Raw genomic sequence first — 17,288 nt, 5'->3', positions numbered from 1 at the left:
TGCCCCCCTCTGTTTTTAAGATACCTTGAGGTACCTAGAATGTGCAGTGCCAAGATGGGGTTCCCATTGTCAACACTGGCTCAATATACCTACGAGGACAGAAAACTTCTCTGGTCTTGCCCTCACCCATATCTGCCTTGCAAAATAACCTGCCTCTTGCTTCCTGGAGGGATTAAGGTAAAGACAATGCCTTCTACTGTGGGAGCCCATTTTCACCTTTGTCTCTCTGAGACAAAGAACATGCTAACGTCTTTGCTTCAAGGCATTCTTGCCAGTACAATACATAATCTTGGTTCCTTCTTCTGATTAACTTCTCCCCAAAGAACATTTTATTTGTATTGCCATTGTTTTACAGCTGTAATTGAATCAGCTCCTTCCTACTTTCAGGCACTCCTGAGCTTAACCCCTTAAGCCAAGTGCTCAAACCATTCGATCAACTACTCAACAAGTGTAATGTTCCTCTTTGTCTTCCCCAGGAAGATAAGGATCCTCCTTTGTCCAGGACAATTAAGCTCTCTTAGTATGGCTAAAGGGCCCAATCTTCCCTATAAATTAGCCTCGCCCAGCACTCAGTGCCTAGTACTGCTAAGCCGGCCTTTGGTTCAGTTGCTGCTTCATGGCACCCACAGTCCACTCCACTTCCTTGGAGCCCAGTACAGGTCACTGGACTCTGCTTCTTGGATCCAAAGCCTCTTCAGGATCTGGTAAACCATCCCTAAAACCTCCCAAAAACCTCTGCCTATCTCCAAACCTATCCACTCAACTCTATATACATCTTAGGACTGGGTGTGTGCTCTGCTGCTTTGATTATTGTGGACTTGTATTTTTATTATTTTTCTTTTAATAAAATTTGTTAAACTTTTACGAAGTTCTCCTGCGGATTTCTTGCAAAAGCAACTCTTTATAAAAGTCAACAACCAAGTTCTCGAGCTTGCCCAACCTTTTGTTAAGCCAGGTCTGCCCTTCGCTAATTCTCCTACACCCGTGGTGGCGAACCTATGGTACTCCAGATGTTCATGGACTACAATTCCATCAGCCCCTGCCAGCATGGCCAATTGGTAGCCTCATTACTATTAGCTCCTATTGGAAACAATGGGGGATGGGGAACCCCCTTTGAGGGTCCATAACTTTGGACCCCCGGAACCAAACTTCACAAAACTTGGCTGGTATCATCAGGAATGTCACCTGATGATAGCCTGAAATTTTGGTGCTGCTAGCCTAAACAAGCTGCCCCCTGCAGGCCAAAAACCAAAAAACACTTTAAAATACAAAAAAACCACAAACGGGGGGTGGAGCTTTGGACATGCAATGGGGGGGGGGTTTGAACCCGAGAACCGCGCTTACCTTCATCCTTGGAGACCACCAATGTGCGTTCTGCCCAGGAAGACAGTAGCCAACCACCTCTTCTTCTCACTTGCACTGAAAACGTTATTAGGAGTCACCATGAGTCAATTGTGACATGATGACACTTACATATGTATTATCACTGGTGTTACCAGACAAGGCACCGGGATTGGTTGAGATGTATACATCTCAACCAATCCCGGTGCCTTGTCTGGTGTCATTCCACAAGTGCTGGTTTAGTAGTTAAGGACTGTAATCTGGAGAACCAGGTTTGATTCCCCACTCCTCCACATGAGCAGCAAACTCTTATCTGGTGAACTGGATTTATTTCTCCTCTCCTATATTCCTGTTAATAGACCCTGGGCTAGTCACAGTTCGTTCAGCACACTCTCAGCCCCACCTACCTCACCAAGTGTCTGTGGTGCGGAGAGGAAGGGAATAGGAGTTTGCAGCCGCTTTGGAACTCCTTACAGGAGAGGAAGGTGAGGTGTAAATCCAAACTCTCCTTTTTCTGCTGCTGCTGCTGCTGTGGGTGTCTTTCATGATCATGTGTTTCAAGACCATGATTTCTTCTCGCTTCTTATGTTTGAAGGACAAGTGCTGGTTGTTGGGACTACTTTGGCTTCACCTCTTCACTGCAGCTGGTCAGCCGCCATCGCTGATTTATGTCCTTTTTGTTTCAAAGCAGTTCCAGGCTTATTTTGAACAGCCTGTGGAGCTCTTTGAAGCACAGCCAGCAAAGCCCGCCGTTACTCCATGCCCGCATGCCACAAAAAAAAAAAGACAATGGAAAAGAACTATATAATCTTTACCTGCCCCTGAATATACATACAGCACTCCAAAGCTTCTGGGACTTGATATTCTATATTTAAAATCCCCTGTGAAGTAGGAAGGTATTTTGGATCTGGAACCAACCTAGTCCTTGCTTCACGCTCCTGGAATGCCTATGAAAGTCATCCACGATGCCCAATGTGTATCTGGCAACCTCAGCATCTGGAAAGGACTGCCAGTTCTGGAAGGGTCTTGTAAGAACAGTTGATGGGTGCGGTTTTCAAGCTGTGTCCCAGGATACCCTGGAACTCCTTAGGAGATAGCTAAGCATCCCTGAGTTAGAAAGATCAGCAATGCGGGATGGGGGTGGGGGGCAAAGGGTTAGACACAAACGTCAGTGAAATACATCTCGTGAGCCTTCTCTTCATTTCCTCCTGCCATATACAGACACAGAAGAGTATTGGAAGTGTTCTATTTGTGGTTCAGAAGGGCAGATGGTAAAACAGTGCTCTTGAAAAAAATAATATGTGCCCCCCCCCCAAATTGTTATGGGTTTTGCTGTTTCTGTAAGCCTGAATAGGTGCAATCATTATGGTTTTGCCTAATGGGAGATCAGGAAACTGGGGTGGGGAAAAAAAGGGATTCATGGTCTTAGAGTCTTTGTCTTAGAGTCTCTGCATTACTCTGGGAAAATAATAGTGATCAGAGCTAGGAAGAGGTGCAGAAAAACAGTTTGCACTGAGTCTGAAGAAAGAGGACTACCAGGCGGTGGTGGGATCCAAAAATTTTAGTAACAGGTTCCCTCGCCAGCCCCCCCTCAGCAAAGGGAGCAGAGGCGTACCTAGGCAAACCTGAGCCCTGGGCAAAACCTGAGTTGGATGCCCCCCCATGGGCAGCCACCCCACCACGGTCCCCCCAAATTTTTTTGCACCCGGTCATTTCTAAATCATCACCACATTATAGAAAATGCCCCAACTCACAAATCTGAACACAGCAATGGCGAAACACACAGGTTCTTTGATAGAGACTGGTGAGATAAAAGGTACGAAAGGCTGAGAATCAATGAATTGCAGTACCTGAAAGGGATTAACCCAGTTCAGGGAGTTACATGATTAGTCGCAATTGCTATATGGAACCTTCCTGTTCCAAGGCAGTATGCCTCTCGGGGAGGTGAGGGTGTGGAGATGGAAAAGTGGACCCAATTAGTCACCCCCTCCCGGCACACACAAATAATTAGTAACCCACTCTCGGGAACTGGTGAGAACCTGCTGGATCCCACCTCTGCTACCAGAGATCCACATGGGTTGCATCTGTTGGGAACGTGAAGCAGAATCAGTATTGCCCAAAGTTCTGTCTGAATATTTGTAACTCAGAATAATATGACAAAGCCACCAAAAGACATTAGTACTTTTATAGTCTAAGAAAATACTTATTAGTTTACACCTTATAACTGTGGTTCTCAAACAGTGTTCTGTACCGCACTTGGTGCTCCACGAAGCATCTCCAAGTGCTCCTCAAAGAGACTGGAATAAATGCGACAAAACCTTAATTGTGAATTTGTGTGGCCCAAATCTTAATTGTGAATTTGTGTGGCCATGAACTGTGTATGATACTTAATATATTCAAATGCTCAAAAATACCTTCTACAGTCAACACTGTTGTGCTGTTATTTTATTTTCAAGATCTTGACCTTGACCTTCAAGGCCTTGAGCAGTCTTGGACCCACCTACCTTAGAGACCGCCTCTCCCCATACTGCCCTAGTGGGCCCCTCCGCTCTTCAAAGGGGGATTTTCTGGTAATCCCTGGCCCCAAAACTATCCGGCTGGCCTTGATGAGGGCCCAGATATTTTCAGTCTGGTAGAATATGCTCCCATCTGAGAGCAGAGCCCTGTGGGACCTGAGTAGTTTCCGCAGGGCCTGTAAAACGGATCTATTCCTCCAGGCTTTTCCTGATGGCCAGCCAGGTGTCAACATCTTCTTAACATCTTTTCTGGCCTCCTGGGAATGGGGGGAGGGATATATTTGATTATGTAAATCGCCATCTGATGTGGGTTTTTACTGCTGTTTTTAATATAGTTTTGTAATTTTATTGTCGTTTTAACTGTTGTTGCCACCCTGAGCCCCTTGGGGAAGGGCGGGGTACAAATTTAATAATAAATAAATAAATAAAATTCCATTTAGTACCTATGTAGGCGCGAAGTGAAAATATTGTCACCTTTATGCCAAAGACACGCATGTGCAAAATAGATGTTTTGAGAAAGTGATATTTAAAGTTCCAATTTTAATGACTTCCAATGGGAAAAAATTAAGTTTAGATCAAAATTTAAGCTATTTAGAATTTAAAAAATAGCTTGCGCCTTTGCTATATATACGATAAAAGACTAGCAGCTTGAAAAAGACAGTTAGATAAAAACAGCCAAGGATGCATGACGTTAGTGCTCTGTGATGAATTTCTCTCCTGAAAAGTGCTCTGTCTCATAGTACTGCCCTTGTAGTGGTTTGTGCTCCCCATAGCTCAGGGAACTGTACAGCACTTACCACAGTTCACCTAAGAGCTCTGCAATGTGCAGGGGCTTGAAGGCAATGGTTCAGGGGCTCTTCTTGCTGATGGGTGAAGCATTCTTTGACAAAGTGGTTAGAAATCCCTGTTTTGTGGCAGCACATTTCCAGTGGCCTTCCCATGAGAACCACGGGAGCTAGGTTCAGAGCTGAGTGGTGGACACATTTGTGAGTGATGGGCAACCCGCACGGGCATGGTGCGTTCAGCTGCTGCAACTGGCACTGTTGTAGCAGCCCCCCTATGTGGTTACAATTGCTCAAGGCCCGGCAGGTGCATGCAAAAGACCCTCTGTTGGGAGTGTTGCTTTGTAGGTGTTTCCTTTGTAGGTGTTCTCTGTGTTCTCCCAATGAAGTTAGCACAGTGTGAACTGGTCTTAAGCCTGGATTTGTTCAAGGACAGAACTGAAAAGCGCTGCACGGCCCAGAGCAATTTCCAGTCCCTTCAAGATTATGTATAAAGTTGGAGCAAGAAGGCTTACCTGAATTCACCAGGTTTAGTATGTATGTATGTATGTATGTATGTATGTATGTATGTATGTATGTATGTATGTATGTATGTATGTATGTATGTATGTATGTATGTATGTATGTATGTATGTATGTATGTATGTATGTATGTATGTATTTATTTATTATTCATTTATAGGTCGCCCCATCCCCGAAGGGCTCGGGGCGGCTCACAACACGGCTGTTGTTCGAACAGCAATCACATAAAACTTAACCTATTAGCCGATTAAAATTAAGCAGCCATTAAATACGATAAATAGGATTGAACAACAGAAACAATTGAACAGTTGATCAAATCGTTAATTAAAATTAAGATTAAGGTTAAAAAATCGGCGCCCGATCTGTCGGCTAAAAAGGGAGGGAGCGGGAGGGCCTGTGGTGGTATCAGAGAAACGGGCCCAGCCGGGATGGGAAAGGATGGACACAGGCAGCGTCAGTTGCGATTCCATCTTCAGGTTAAGAACTGCTGGATCAGACCAGAGTCCATCTAGTCCAGCACTCTGCTACTCGCAGTGGCCCACCAGGTGCCTTTGGGAGCTCACATGCAGGATGTGAAAGCAATGGCCTTCTGCGGCTGTTGCTCCCGATCACCTGGTCTGTTAAGGCATTTGCAAAATGCAGAGGAACTCAAGCCCCCCTTTTAAATATGTCCTTTACTGGAAGAGGTGAAGGAAGAGGCGATCAGGGTGGGGGAGGCTGGAAAAAAACCCTAATTGGGTGGGAGGGAGGAGTAAAGTTGGAACTAGCACAAAGGAGGGGAGAAATGGTGCTGGAATCTGAGTGGGGGAACAGGATTTGGTCAGAGGAAATGTAACAAACATGGTGGGGGGGGGGGGAACCCAGAGAGGAAGAAGTGGGAACCAATGGAGTAAATGACATTTCCCTGTCCCACAAATTCTCATTGGATTTCATTGTCCTTCTAGAATAGCAGGAGTTCAAATAGGAACATTTTGCTATTTGGATAGGCAACAGTTGCCAAATCTGTCCAGGATATTCCTGAAGATTTTGGAGGTGGAGCCTGTGGAGGAGGACATTTAGAGAGAGATTTCACTTAAGGAGCAGCAGTGGCGTAGGAGGTTAAGAGCTCATGTATGTAATCTGGAGGAACCAGGTTTGATTCCCAGCTCTGCCGCCTGAGCTGTGGAGGCTTATCTGGGGAATTCAGATTAGCCTGTGCACTCCCACACATACGCCAGCTGGGTGACCTTGGGCTAATCACAGCTTCTCGGAGCTCTCTCAGCCCCACCTACCTCACAGGGTGTTTGTTGTGAGGGGGGAAGGGCAAGGAGATTGTCAGCCCCTTTGAGTCTCCTGCAGGAGAGAAAGGGGGGATATAAATCCAAACTCCTCCTCCTCCTCCTCCTCCTCTTCTTCTTCTTCTTCTTCTTCAAATCTATAGTGTATCATAGAGTTCATCCTCCAAATCTGCAGTTTCTTCCAGGAGAACTGATCTGTATAGTCTAGAGATCAGTTGTAATTCCAGGGAAACTCCATGCCTCCCCTGAAGGTTGGAAACCTTAGGGCAGATAATTATTGAAGGGAAGCAATGTGACATGTTTCCAGTTCTACACATGAAGATGACCAGAAGGAGTCTTCAAATATGAAAAGCAACTCAAATGTCTTGTACAGCAATGTTTAAGCCTTGTTCAAAAAAAATGCTGATATAATATTAGAGTGGATTCTCAAACTACCAGGTGCATAACACTGTGAGTTATAGAAGAATGTCTCTAAATTATAAATTCCATCACTTCACCATATATTGGCATTTTGGGTTTCTGTGTCTTAATTCAGGGGTGTCAAAGGGCCTTTCCCCACTCTCTTCGATCCCTCCTATCCCAGGCGTCCCCGTCATCAAAAGGCGCCGTTAAGAAGAGCGCCTGGGATGCCGCGCACTGAGGGGGCGTGACAGCGTCAGCGTAGGGGCGGCTGCACTGTCGCCGCCCCTGTCGTGGGGAGTGCCAGGGGACCCCGTGCTACTCTCCTCAAGTAGCGTGGGGCTTAAGGTAAGTGGGGAAAGGCCCAAAGTCGAGCTGTATCTGCCAGTCCCTTCCCTTAGAGACCCGGAGATGGTTGGTGCACTAAGCGATAACATCTTGTGCAGCATTTTTAAAAGGCATTAAAATATCTCCAAAAGGCAAAAGAGGAAAAATGATTTGCCTGGAGCAGGGACTAGCCACAAGCAGAGGTGGGATCCAGCAGGCTCTCACCACTTCCCGAGAGTGGGTTACTAATTATTTGTGTGTGCCGAGAGGGGGTTACTAATTGGGTCTGCTTTTCCGTTATAAATTCCATTCGGTCCAAAAATCGTAAAGTCCTGTTGTTTCCTATGTGGCTGGTTAGCGAAGGTAGAAAACGAGATAATTCTCCCTGTTGGGCTGTTTTAAAAACATGTTTTAGAAATATGGCAAAGTTCCTTGTTTAAGGAAAATATCCTTCTTTTGATTTCTAGAAACAAAGGCCCTTTCCCCACTTACCTTAAGCCCCGCGCTACTCGAGGAGAGTAGCTCGGGGTCCCTCGGCACTCCCCACTGAGAGGGGCGCCGACAGCGCAGCCACCCCGCCGCCGCTGCTGTCGCGCCCCTCAGCGCGAGGCATTCCTGCCGCTCTTTCAAAGCTGGGAATTGCCCTCGGAAAAGGGTAAGTGGGGAAAGGGCCAAAATTAAGTATTTGAAAGTATTAAGTATTTGACAGGCAGTCAATTAGAGGAGAAGTAGTTGTTTCTGTTGGCAGTAGACGATAGGACTTGCTACAATGAGTTTAAATTATGGACAAAAAGATACCAGCTGGAAATTAGGAACCTTTTTTTTTACAGTAAGAGTTTTTTACAGTAACAGAGAAATTATTAATGCCCCGCCCCCGGAATGCCCGGCCACGCCCCCGTCGTGCCCAGCCCCTCCCCATTGGTGCTATGCCACTGTTTGAATCCCACCACCATGGGAACCTGTCACTAAATTTTTTGGATCCCACCACTGGCCACAAGGGACTACCCTTGGTAAACTTGGTAAACCTTCCTCCTGGGAGGAACTGAATTTCTTTGTGTAGAGTTGCTGTCAAAGGCCCAAGAGCACAAAAAAAAGGCAGCGACCTCAAAACAGCATTACCCACATTTGACCAGTACAAAGCCCACTAGCAGCAAAGAGTGTCACAATTATCGGAAGAGGACTATGGTCCCTTCTGCACAGGCAACACAAATGGGTTAAATGAACCTGTGTTTGCATGGCAGGGGCAGAGCCCATCCAGGATCGCTGGGAGCCCGGCGACAGGATGCGGCATGTTTTGCGCACAGGAACCGCTTTGTTTCTCTGCAAAGCGCACATCCGAGATTCCCCCCCCCCCCGAAAATCCCCCCACAAATGTACCAGCACAAAATGGCAGCTGCCTAGAGAATCCACCACAATGGTGGATGGGACAGGGGAAATAGAACGCTTCCTTTTTGCCGTAGTTCGCGCAGGCAAGCAGGAAGCATCTGAAACCTGGGTTCAATGAAAACAGTTGCTAATTTAGCAACTTTCATTTAACCTGGGTTCAGCAAAATAAAACAGGTTAGAAGTGTTTGGGGGGGGGGATAAGTTTTGTGGGAACTTATCCCCCATATTATTTTTTTCACACCCCTTAACCCATTATATTTTGCCTGTGCAGAATTACCCTATGCATGGGCAATAGAGAGCAATAGAGCAATTGAGACCGTGTCTTCCTTAATACATTGAAGCCTGTTTCCATTCAGACAGGCCAGGGAGATGTAATATCCACTCCCCTGCATCTCCAGGGGGCTGACAGCGAATGAAACCAAAACGGGAAGAGAGCTGCTTTCTTTAACCCCTCGACAGGTGCAAATCAGCCAGCAGTTATGTGAACGTTCCTCACCCACCATTCCTTTTGGGCACTGAGTCTGAACCTGAAACAGGGGGGTTGATTTCATTTCACATCTGTACTCTTGTCATAAAAATATCCTCTATCTACTAGAGAAAAAAGGTGGTGGTGGTACAGAGACAACTGCACAATCATTCTAATTTTTAATGAACATTGCCCTATTTGGTCTTGACGGCCCAGGCTAGCCTGATCTCACCATATCTTGCTACTAAGCAGGGTCAGCCATGACTAGGACTTGGTTAGGAGACCACCGAAGGTTGCTATGCACAGACAGCCAATGACAAACTTGCTCTGTTTGTCGCTTGCCATGAAAACCCTACAGAGTCACCATAATTGAACTGCAATTTGACAACAGTTTCTACTACCATCACCACCCTGGGGGCAAGATTCCTTGTGATACATGATAGTGTAGCGCAGGGGTGTCAAACTTGCGGCCCTCCAGATGTTCATGAACTACAATTCCCATCAGTCCCTCCCAACACGAGCATTAGCTATACTGGCAAGGGCTGATGGGAACTGTAGTCCATAACATCTAGAGGGCCGCGAGTGTGACACTTATGGAGGGTAGACTCTATGATGTTGTACCCCTCTGATGTCCCTGTCCCCCTCAGGCTCCACCCCCAATTTGTTGTGAGGATTAAAAAAATTAAGGAAGGATCCTTGCTCTGAGCTCTTCGGAGGAAGGGTAAGATTAAAATGTACTAGTCAGATAGATCTGTCTTACTAGTCCATTTTTATCCTGTGTTTCCTCTAAGGACCTCAGAACACCAGTTTTCCTTTCCTTAATTTTTGGGTTGCATTCTGCACGCTTAGAATCCACATAGACCTAGTAACCTAAGGATTAGGAGTTACCATGGTTAAGTACTGTGGACTCTAACTGCGTAAACATGTATGCACGTTCCTTTTGATGTGCATAGTAGAACCGAGGCAGGGCAGGTGGGTGTGACCCTGCTGCCTTGTCTCATGTTCAGTACTCCTGTGTTATCCAATGTGCTGAAAAAAAATCAGGCTGTTAATGTTAAAACTTTAGAGCTTTAAAACAGAGATCATTGGACCTTGAATATCAAAAGTTGTTGCCCGCTCAACCACCTACTTTGTCTTCTGCTCCATTAAAACTCTCAACCTCTTACGGAAGAATGGCTCATTACTTCCCTAACTTAGATAATCCCTCACACTGTGGAGCTTTCATGTTGGATTGATTTAATTTTCTGCCTTAAAAGGGATTGGCTGGTAGATACCAGGGGATTCCAGTGCAGGAGAGAACATGTAGCAGTGGCATAGTGGCTAAGAGCAGTGGCTAAGAGCAGGTGCACTCTGATCTGGAGGAACCAGGTTTGATTCCCAGCTCTGCCACTTGAGTTGTGGAGGCTTATCTGGGGAATTCAGATTAGCCTGTACACTCCCACACACGCCAGCTGGGTGGACTCTGGGCTTAGCTACAGCTTCTCTCTCGAGGCTCCTCACAGTTTCTCCCACCTACTCCCCTGCCAAGGTGCTTCGGTTGTGAGGGGGGGAAGGGCAAGGAGATTGTAAGCCCCTTTGAGTCTCCTAAAGGAGAGAAAGGGGGGATATAAATCCAAACTCTTCTTCTTCTTCTTCTATGTTCTCCAAGCAGTCTGGACACAATCCATCATATCATTCTGGATTTCCAGTTGCATGCAATACCACACAATGACTTTCTCCTTCCCTTCCATTGTTCCAAAGATCTCATGAACAAGGAGAGTATTTACCAGTTTTTGTTAAACAAACATACTCCAGAGATTACTGTTACAGTTGCTAAATTCTTTGCAAAAGTTGTTAATGCTAGAAAGTTGACTATTGTGAGTTTTTATTTTGATCTTGTTTATTGTGTGAAAGTTAAATGCCAATAAAGGATGATGAAGATGAAGACGAATGTTCTGCTTTTGAAACCTTATTTACTGCCATACAGATTCTTTATAACTAATCTAAAATGTTGTAGTATGCATATTATTTCATTTACTTTTCCAAAGCAAAAGAACTGGCGGAAGGACCATAAGCATATCGCAAGAGTTCTCCAGTCAGTAAATTGTTATAAATATAGCAAGGGATTGGACTCTGGAAAAATTAGGTCTGAAAACTGAAGAACAACAAAACCAGAAGGTAGATCTTGTGTGTGCAGCTTTAAAATACAACATTCAGAATGAGATTTTCATGAACAAAAATGTAATTTCTTGCATGAGTTGTTGGGTAGCAACTTTGCATCGCAGTTAGTGTAGGCTGACCAGACGTCCCGCTTTTGGCGGGACAGTACCGCCTTAAAACAATTTGTCCCGCGTCCCGTGGGTTTTTTCAAGTCTGCCGATTTTTGGAAGGCTGCCGCACTGCCTTCTGGGGTGCAAGGCAGTGCGGCAGCCTCCCGTGCGCGCGTATTAAGCACCGCAGTCTGGGGCGCTCCCGCTTCCCCTGCCCCAGACAGGGCGGGCAAACGTGAGCACCCCAGGAAGGTAGTGCGCTCCTGCGCAAGGCAGCGCGTGCACTTCGCCTGCCTACCCGCCCGTCCCGGTTCACAAAGGTGACCATCTGGTCACCTTAAGTTAGTGAGATAAGAGTATGGAGCTTCTTGATCCTAAAACAGCCTAAATACACCTGGATGGGCTTTTAAGTTATGGCAGGTATCCCTTTGAAGGCATACACAGCATAGGCTTGGGCAGGGGTCTGCAACCTGCAGCTCTCCAGATGTTCATGAACTACAATTCCCATCAGCCCCAATTGGCCATGCTGACAGGGGCTGATGGGAATTGTAGTTCATGAACATCTGGAGAGCCGCAGGTTGCAGACTCCTGCCGCTTGGGGCTTGAAGTGTGACTTAAAAATACTTCTGGTGGCTTAAATACTGATACAAATAAAAAATGTCAGTTAGAAGAATAAACAAGAACAATAATCTTTAGAAAAACTTAGAAGCAAATCACAATATGGTACTGAAACTGCAGACAGCTTTAGATACTACTTAAAATAAAAGCAAACAGGACAAACTTTGTCTGGCATCTAACATGTAATAAAGATTTTGCCAAATGAATTTGACCACAAAAGGAATATCCAGGGCACTATTCCCCATTACTGTGTGTGGGTGCAAAAGCTGAACAATTAAGGAAGCTGTCAGGAAGTCAGTCCATTGGAACCGTGGTGCTGGAGAAGAGTTTTACAAATACCGTGGACTGCCCAGAAGAGAAATAAGTGGGTTCTAGATCAAATCAAGCTTAAACTCTCCCTGGAAGCTAAAATGATTCAACTGAGGCCATCATGCTTTGGTCACATCATTAGAAGACACAAGGAAATTATTGTTTTAACTAAGTTACTGTTTTAACTGCATGTATCTCTGTATTGTTATAGCCAATGGCTCAAACAATAAATACTTGACTGACTGACACAAGGAAAGGTTGAAAGCATAGGACAAGAGGAAGAGCCAACATGAGATGCATTGACTTAATCATAGACGCCACAGTTTGCAAAACCTGCTGTTAATTAGAAGACGTTTTGGAGGTTGTTGCTTCATAGGATCACCTTTAAGTTGGAAGCGACTTGATGGCACATAACACACAGACCAGCACAGAGGAGTCCTCATTGGTGGCCACTTCCTGCCTTCTGATAAAACCTTTATTGATAGAAAGGTTATTAGGCAGAGGTGGGATCCAGCAGGTTCTCACCAGTTCGCGAGAGTGGGTTACTAATTATTTGTGTGTGCCGAGAGGGGGTTACTAATTGGGTCCGCTTTTCCATCTCCACGCCCTCGCCTCCCTGAGAGGCCTACTGCCTTTGAATGTGAAGGTTCCATATAGCAATTGCGACTAATAATGTCACTCCCTGAACTGGGTTAATCCCTTTCAGGTACTGCAATTCATGGATTCTCAGCCTTTCGTACCTTTTATCTCACCAGTCTCTATCAAAGAACCTGCGTGTTTCACCATTGCTGTGTTCAGATTTGTGAGTTGGGGCATTTTCTATAATGTGATGATGATTTAGAAATGACCTGGTGCAGAAAAAATTTGGGGGGTCATGGTGGGGTGGCTTAAGTTTTGCCCAGGGCTCAGGTTTGCCAAAGTACGCCTCTGCCCCCTTGCTGAGGGGGGCTGGCGAGGGAACCTGTTACTAAAATTTTGGATCCCACCACTGTTATTAGGGGAGCAGATACCATGTATATTGACATCACTGCGGCACTAAACTAAGCAGTGTTATGTCAGTGACAGCACTGTGCCTGATGTCTTATAGAGAAATATAAGCAAAGTCTCTGCACCAAGGATTGTAAAAGCAGTGAAATAGGAATAGAGGGAGACAAAAGATTAATCTGACTGCCCAGGTAGGCAGTTCCAGCCGGTAACAAGGAGCTCTACAACCGTAGGATTTGCAAAAGAGGCGAGCTGTGATGCAGGATATCTTGAGGAGAGCGGTCCAGAAACATGGAGCATCAAGGTGAAAATGTGTTGAGTCCTATTAAACCTTTCGAGCTGAAGGGGGAAAACAGGAAATCGCAGCTCACTGGGGATTCAGCAGTTGCAGAAATGGCCAATTTAGCATCACTATTAAAAGAAAAGAAATTAATTAAGTTCATGGACAATTGGAAACCCATGATAGAATATCTAGATAAAACGTTAAAAACTAATGAATTGATAATTGATGGCTTTGAAGGTGAAGGATTGCTAAATTAAGATCTAACAGAGCAAAGTGAGACTGCTTATTAATAACGAGCGGGCCCGGCCACGCGTTGCTGTGGCAATTGTCCTTCTCATCACAGTCCGCAACCCACACAGATGTCCATGCAGGTCCAATGATCCACAGCATAGCCTTTTGGGGTGGTCAAATGGAATCCCTCTTTCCCTTTTCAATGCACATCGTTATATGGTGCTGTCTTGTTTTTTTAGTATAAGGTAACCCTTCCCATTCCACAACAGAACTGTCCAGAGTGTGAATCCCGCTGTCCATGAGGCTGGTTGACATGCACAGTCCTGGCTTGGGTAAGGCAGAACTGGGGCAAGCAGGCTATCCCAGTCAGGCAGCAGAGGCAGGGTGGTGAGGCACTCAGATCGAGGCCAGCTCCTTGGGTTCATAAAGGGCCATGTGCAAAAGAAGCGGAGCAGGTAGTGTAGGTTCGCCCCCACCCCGCGGATTTTCTTAGAAGAAAAAGGCAAACTCCAACTCGCTTTTAGTAAAAGAGAGCTGTGGTGAATATGGGTGAGGAAGTGGGTAAGTGGTGGTTGGATGTGAGGGAGGGCAGAATGAGGTGTGTGAGGATGAGCTGGATGTGTATTGTGTGGTAGCAGTGGGTGAGGCACAGAGAGTGAAAGTTACCTGCCTGTGAGGGGGGGGGGAACCCCACCTGACGTCTCACATGGCAAAGTATGTATATGTTTGACTTCCACTCATATTACCTACCAGTATTACCTATTAACTGTTTCCACTGCTCATCTCTGCCCATCTGCATGAACATTCTAAGCCCTCAGGCCATAGACAGACAGGCTGCACGAACATTCTGAGGGTGACAGTTAAACAGAGGCAGCTTCATGGCCTGGTGCACCAGGAAAAAGACATTTTACCTGGCTCAGGTATGGACTTTCGGCGGTTTGAAGGTCTGAGTACCTGCCAGCAACAGGGAGGGACGTCCTGTGAAAATTTGGGGGCGATTCGTCCAGCAGCTTCTGAGGGAGACCATCAGGGACAAACACACTGGTAGATTTTAATATATATAGATGATGATAGAGGTCTGATTTTATTTTAATAATTAATGACCAAGTGCTGAAGGTGTAGAATTTAAGGGTTAATATTTGATGTAGAAGAAACTGGAAGTCTATATGAAATAAATACTTCATAATTTGGTGAAATTTCAGTCTTTGTGCATGCTTTTGACTTTGATTTTGAAGCGCAAAAAGAAAACTTTGTACACACAAAAGAAGAGATTTGGGGATAGAGTCTGTAGAGGACAGCATTTAGTGAGAAGAGAGGCCTCAATAGGGTATAAAAACTCATGGGCCACCATCTGTAGCAGCCATTTTGCCCAGGGGAACTGATGTCATCTAGAAATCAGTTGTAATTCTAGGAATACGCTGCTGTTCCTCTGCTATCTTTTAAAGTTTTCTTTCTGACTGAGATCCTACCAGGAAAAAATTGGGCCTCCCTCAAGATGAGCATCTCTGGAAGCCTAAATATACTTTCTCATATTAATTGCAACAAAATACTTTCTGAAAACTCATCAATTTATTATTACAGCGGCAGAGGGAAGGAATCTGAGACTGAATAAAGACACTTCTGTTTAGAGAGGCAACAGAATTTGTAAACATGTAGAGGGCATGACTAGTATGCGCCGACATTAAATATTTTCCGTTTGAGATTTATTTCATGTCTTTGGTGGTTGTTACCCAAAAAAGAATTTTAAAAATACCAAACAGCCAGATTAAATTATTCCTTGTATATTTATTTTACGACTAACATGGCTTAGGAGAAAATATTCAGTTATTGATTTGTACACCGCCCAGAGCCCCTAGTGGAGTGGGCGGTATATCAAGTATAAGAAACAAATAAATTCCTCTGTGACTGTGATGCTGGGCTTGTTTCTTATTGGGGTCTCCTGTCTGCAGCTCTTTTGCCCCACTGCCCTAGTCCTGGGTTTGACCCCAGCGATGTCATAATTCTGTCTCACTGCTGTTCCTGTCACATGATTGCGATGACACGCAGCGGCCTGTCGTGTGTTTGCAGCTCAACAGAGGCCACACGCAGGGTGCCCCAGGCCTGTTTAGAGTGAAACAAAACTCATCATGTCACCACCACCTCTGGCAACCCGGTCAGGCTGTCGTACACGAGGGACGGAGAGAGACAGACTCGGCCATGGCCCCCAGCCTGTCCGCCCTGCCATGGCCGCCCCGAAGGTGGACTCAGAAATGAAGCACGAGATTGACAAGTTCAGGGATACGATCGCCGGTGAAGCTGAGGATCTAGTCGCAAATTTCTTCCCAAAGAAGCTTTTGGAGCTGGATGCTTTCCTCAAGGATCCCCTTTGGAACAATCACAGCCTGACCCAAATCCACTCAGGGGTGAATGTTCCCGTCCCTGATGCAAGGCAGCTCACAAGCAGCCGTGACAAGCTGGCTGAGCCCAACACGAAAAAGAGAAAGCTGGAAGAGTGTGAAGAGGCTTTGCAGGGGACCAAACTCTTTGCCGTGCCTAACAGGATGCTGAAGAGCAACCGGCAGCTTGTGGACCTCATCGAGAAGGTGGAACCCGAGATCCGGCTGATGGTTGAAAAGTGCAGCATGGCCACATTGTGGGTGGAGCTGCTGATTCCCAAGATCGAGGATGGCAACAATTTTGGGGTTTCGATTCAGGAAGAGACGGTGAGTGAACTCCAAACTGTGATGAATGAAGCAACCACAGGCCTGGAGGAGATCTGTAATTTCTACACTGGACGGGCAAAGCTGGTCTCAAAGATCGCAAAATACCCCTATGTGGAAGATTATCGGCGCACAGTGACTGAGATGGATGAAAAAGAATTCATCAGCTTGAGGTTCATCCTGTCAAGCCTGAGAAACCAGTATGTGACTCTGCATGACATGATTTTGAAGAACGTTGAAAAGATCAAGCGGCCCCGAAGCAGCAATGCAGAAACACTCTACTGAGCATGTCGACACGGAACTTACAAACTCGTCAGTGGGCTCCAGATGGTCTTGGTCTTGGTTTGTTATGTGACTGTTCAGATGGGGAAGGTAGCTAGAACTGTTCAGATGGGGAATCTGGCTTGGTACACATTTAATAAAGAACCTCCTTCCTAGTTCTCTGTGGCTTGTTTTTATTTTGGTCTTGGGATCACATCAAAAGACATATAACTATGACATATTTGCAATCAATGGAACGTTAACATTATAAAAATAACAAAATCAACTAAAATGTACAAAGCAACCGGTCTGGTCTAGGCCATAAGAACATAAGAACTAGCATTCATCACAAACTGTGATGAATGAAGCAACCACAGGCCTGGAGGAGATCTGTACTTACTACACTGGACGGGCAAAGCTGGTCTCGAAGATCGCAAAATACCCTTATGTGGAAGATTATAGGCGCACAGTGACTGAGATGGATGAAGTCGAATGCATTAACTTGAAGATCATCCTATCAAGCCTGAGAAACCAGTATGTGACTCTGCATGACATGATTTTGAAGAACGTTGAAAAGATCAAGCGGCCCCGAAGCAGCAATGCAGAAACACTCTACTGAGCATGTCGGCACGGAACAT

At 45.6% G+C, this 17,288-nt stretch overlaps 2 protein-coding genes across 2 annotated transcripts in view; both read left to right on the top strand.

The window, feature by feature from the left end:
• The window catches only part of LDB3 (LIM domain binding 3), a 237,885-nt gene that overhangs the window by 47,026 nt on the left and 173,571 nt on the right, over positions 1 to 17,288 (top strand). The window lies entirely within an intron of this gene.
• Positions 15,778 to 16,790, top strand: LOC125437554 (proteasome activator complex subunit 3-like). The gene has a single exon (XM_048505218.1). It carries the CDS (start codon positions 15,817 to 15,819, stop codon positions 16,672 to 16,674), a length of 858 nt encoding a protein of 285 aa, XP_048361175.1. The 5' UTR covers positions 15,778 to 15,816; the 3' UTR covers positions 16,675 to 16,790.

The sequence above is a fragment of the Sphaerodactylus townsendi genome, linkage group LG08, assembly GCF_021028975.2.
Source record: "Sphaerodactylus townsendi isolate TG3544 linkage group LG08, MPM_Stown_v2.3, whole genome shotgun sequence".
Classification (NCBI taxonomy): Eukaryota; Metazoa; Chordata; class Lepidosauria; order Squamata; family Sphaerodactylidae; genus Sphaerodactylus; species Sphaerodactylus townsendi.
This window is presented reverse-complemented; position numbering and strand designations above follow the sequence as displayed.

Coding starts and splice junctions, on each gene's coding strand:
- LOC125437554 (XM_048505218.1), top strand. CDS start 15,817: ATGTCACCACCACCTCTGGCAACCCGGTCAGGCTGTCGTACACGAGGG.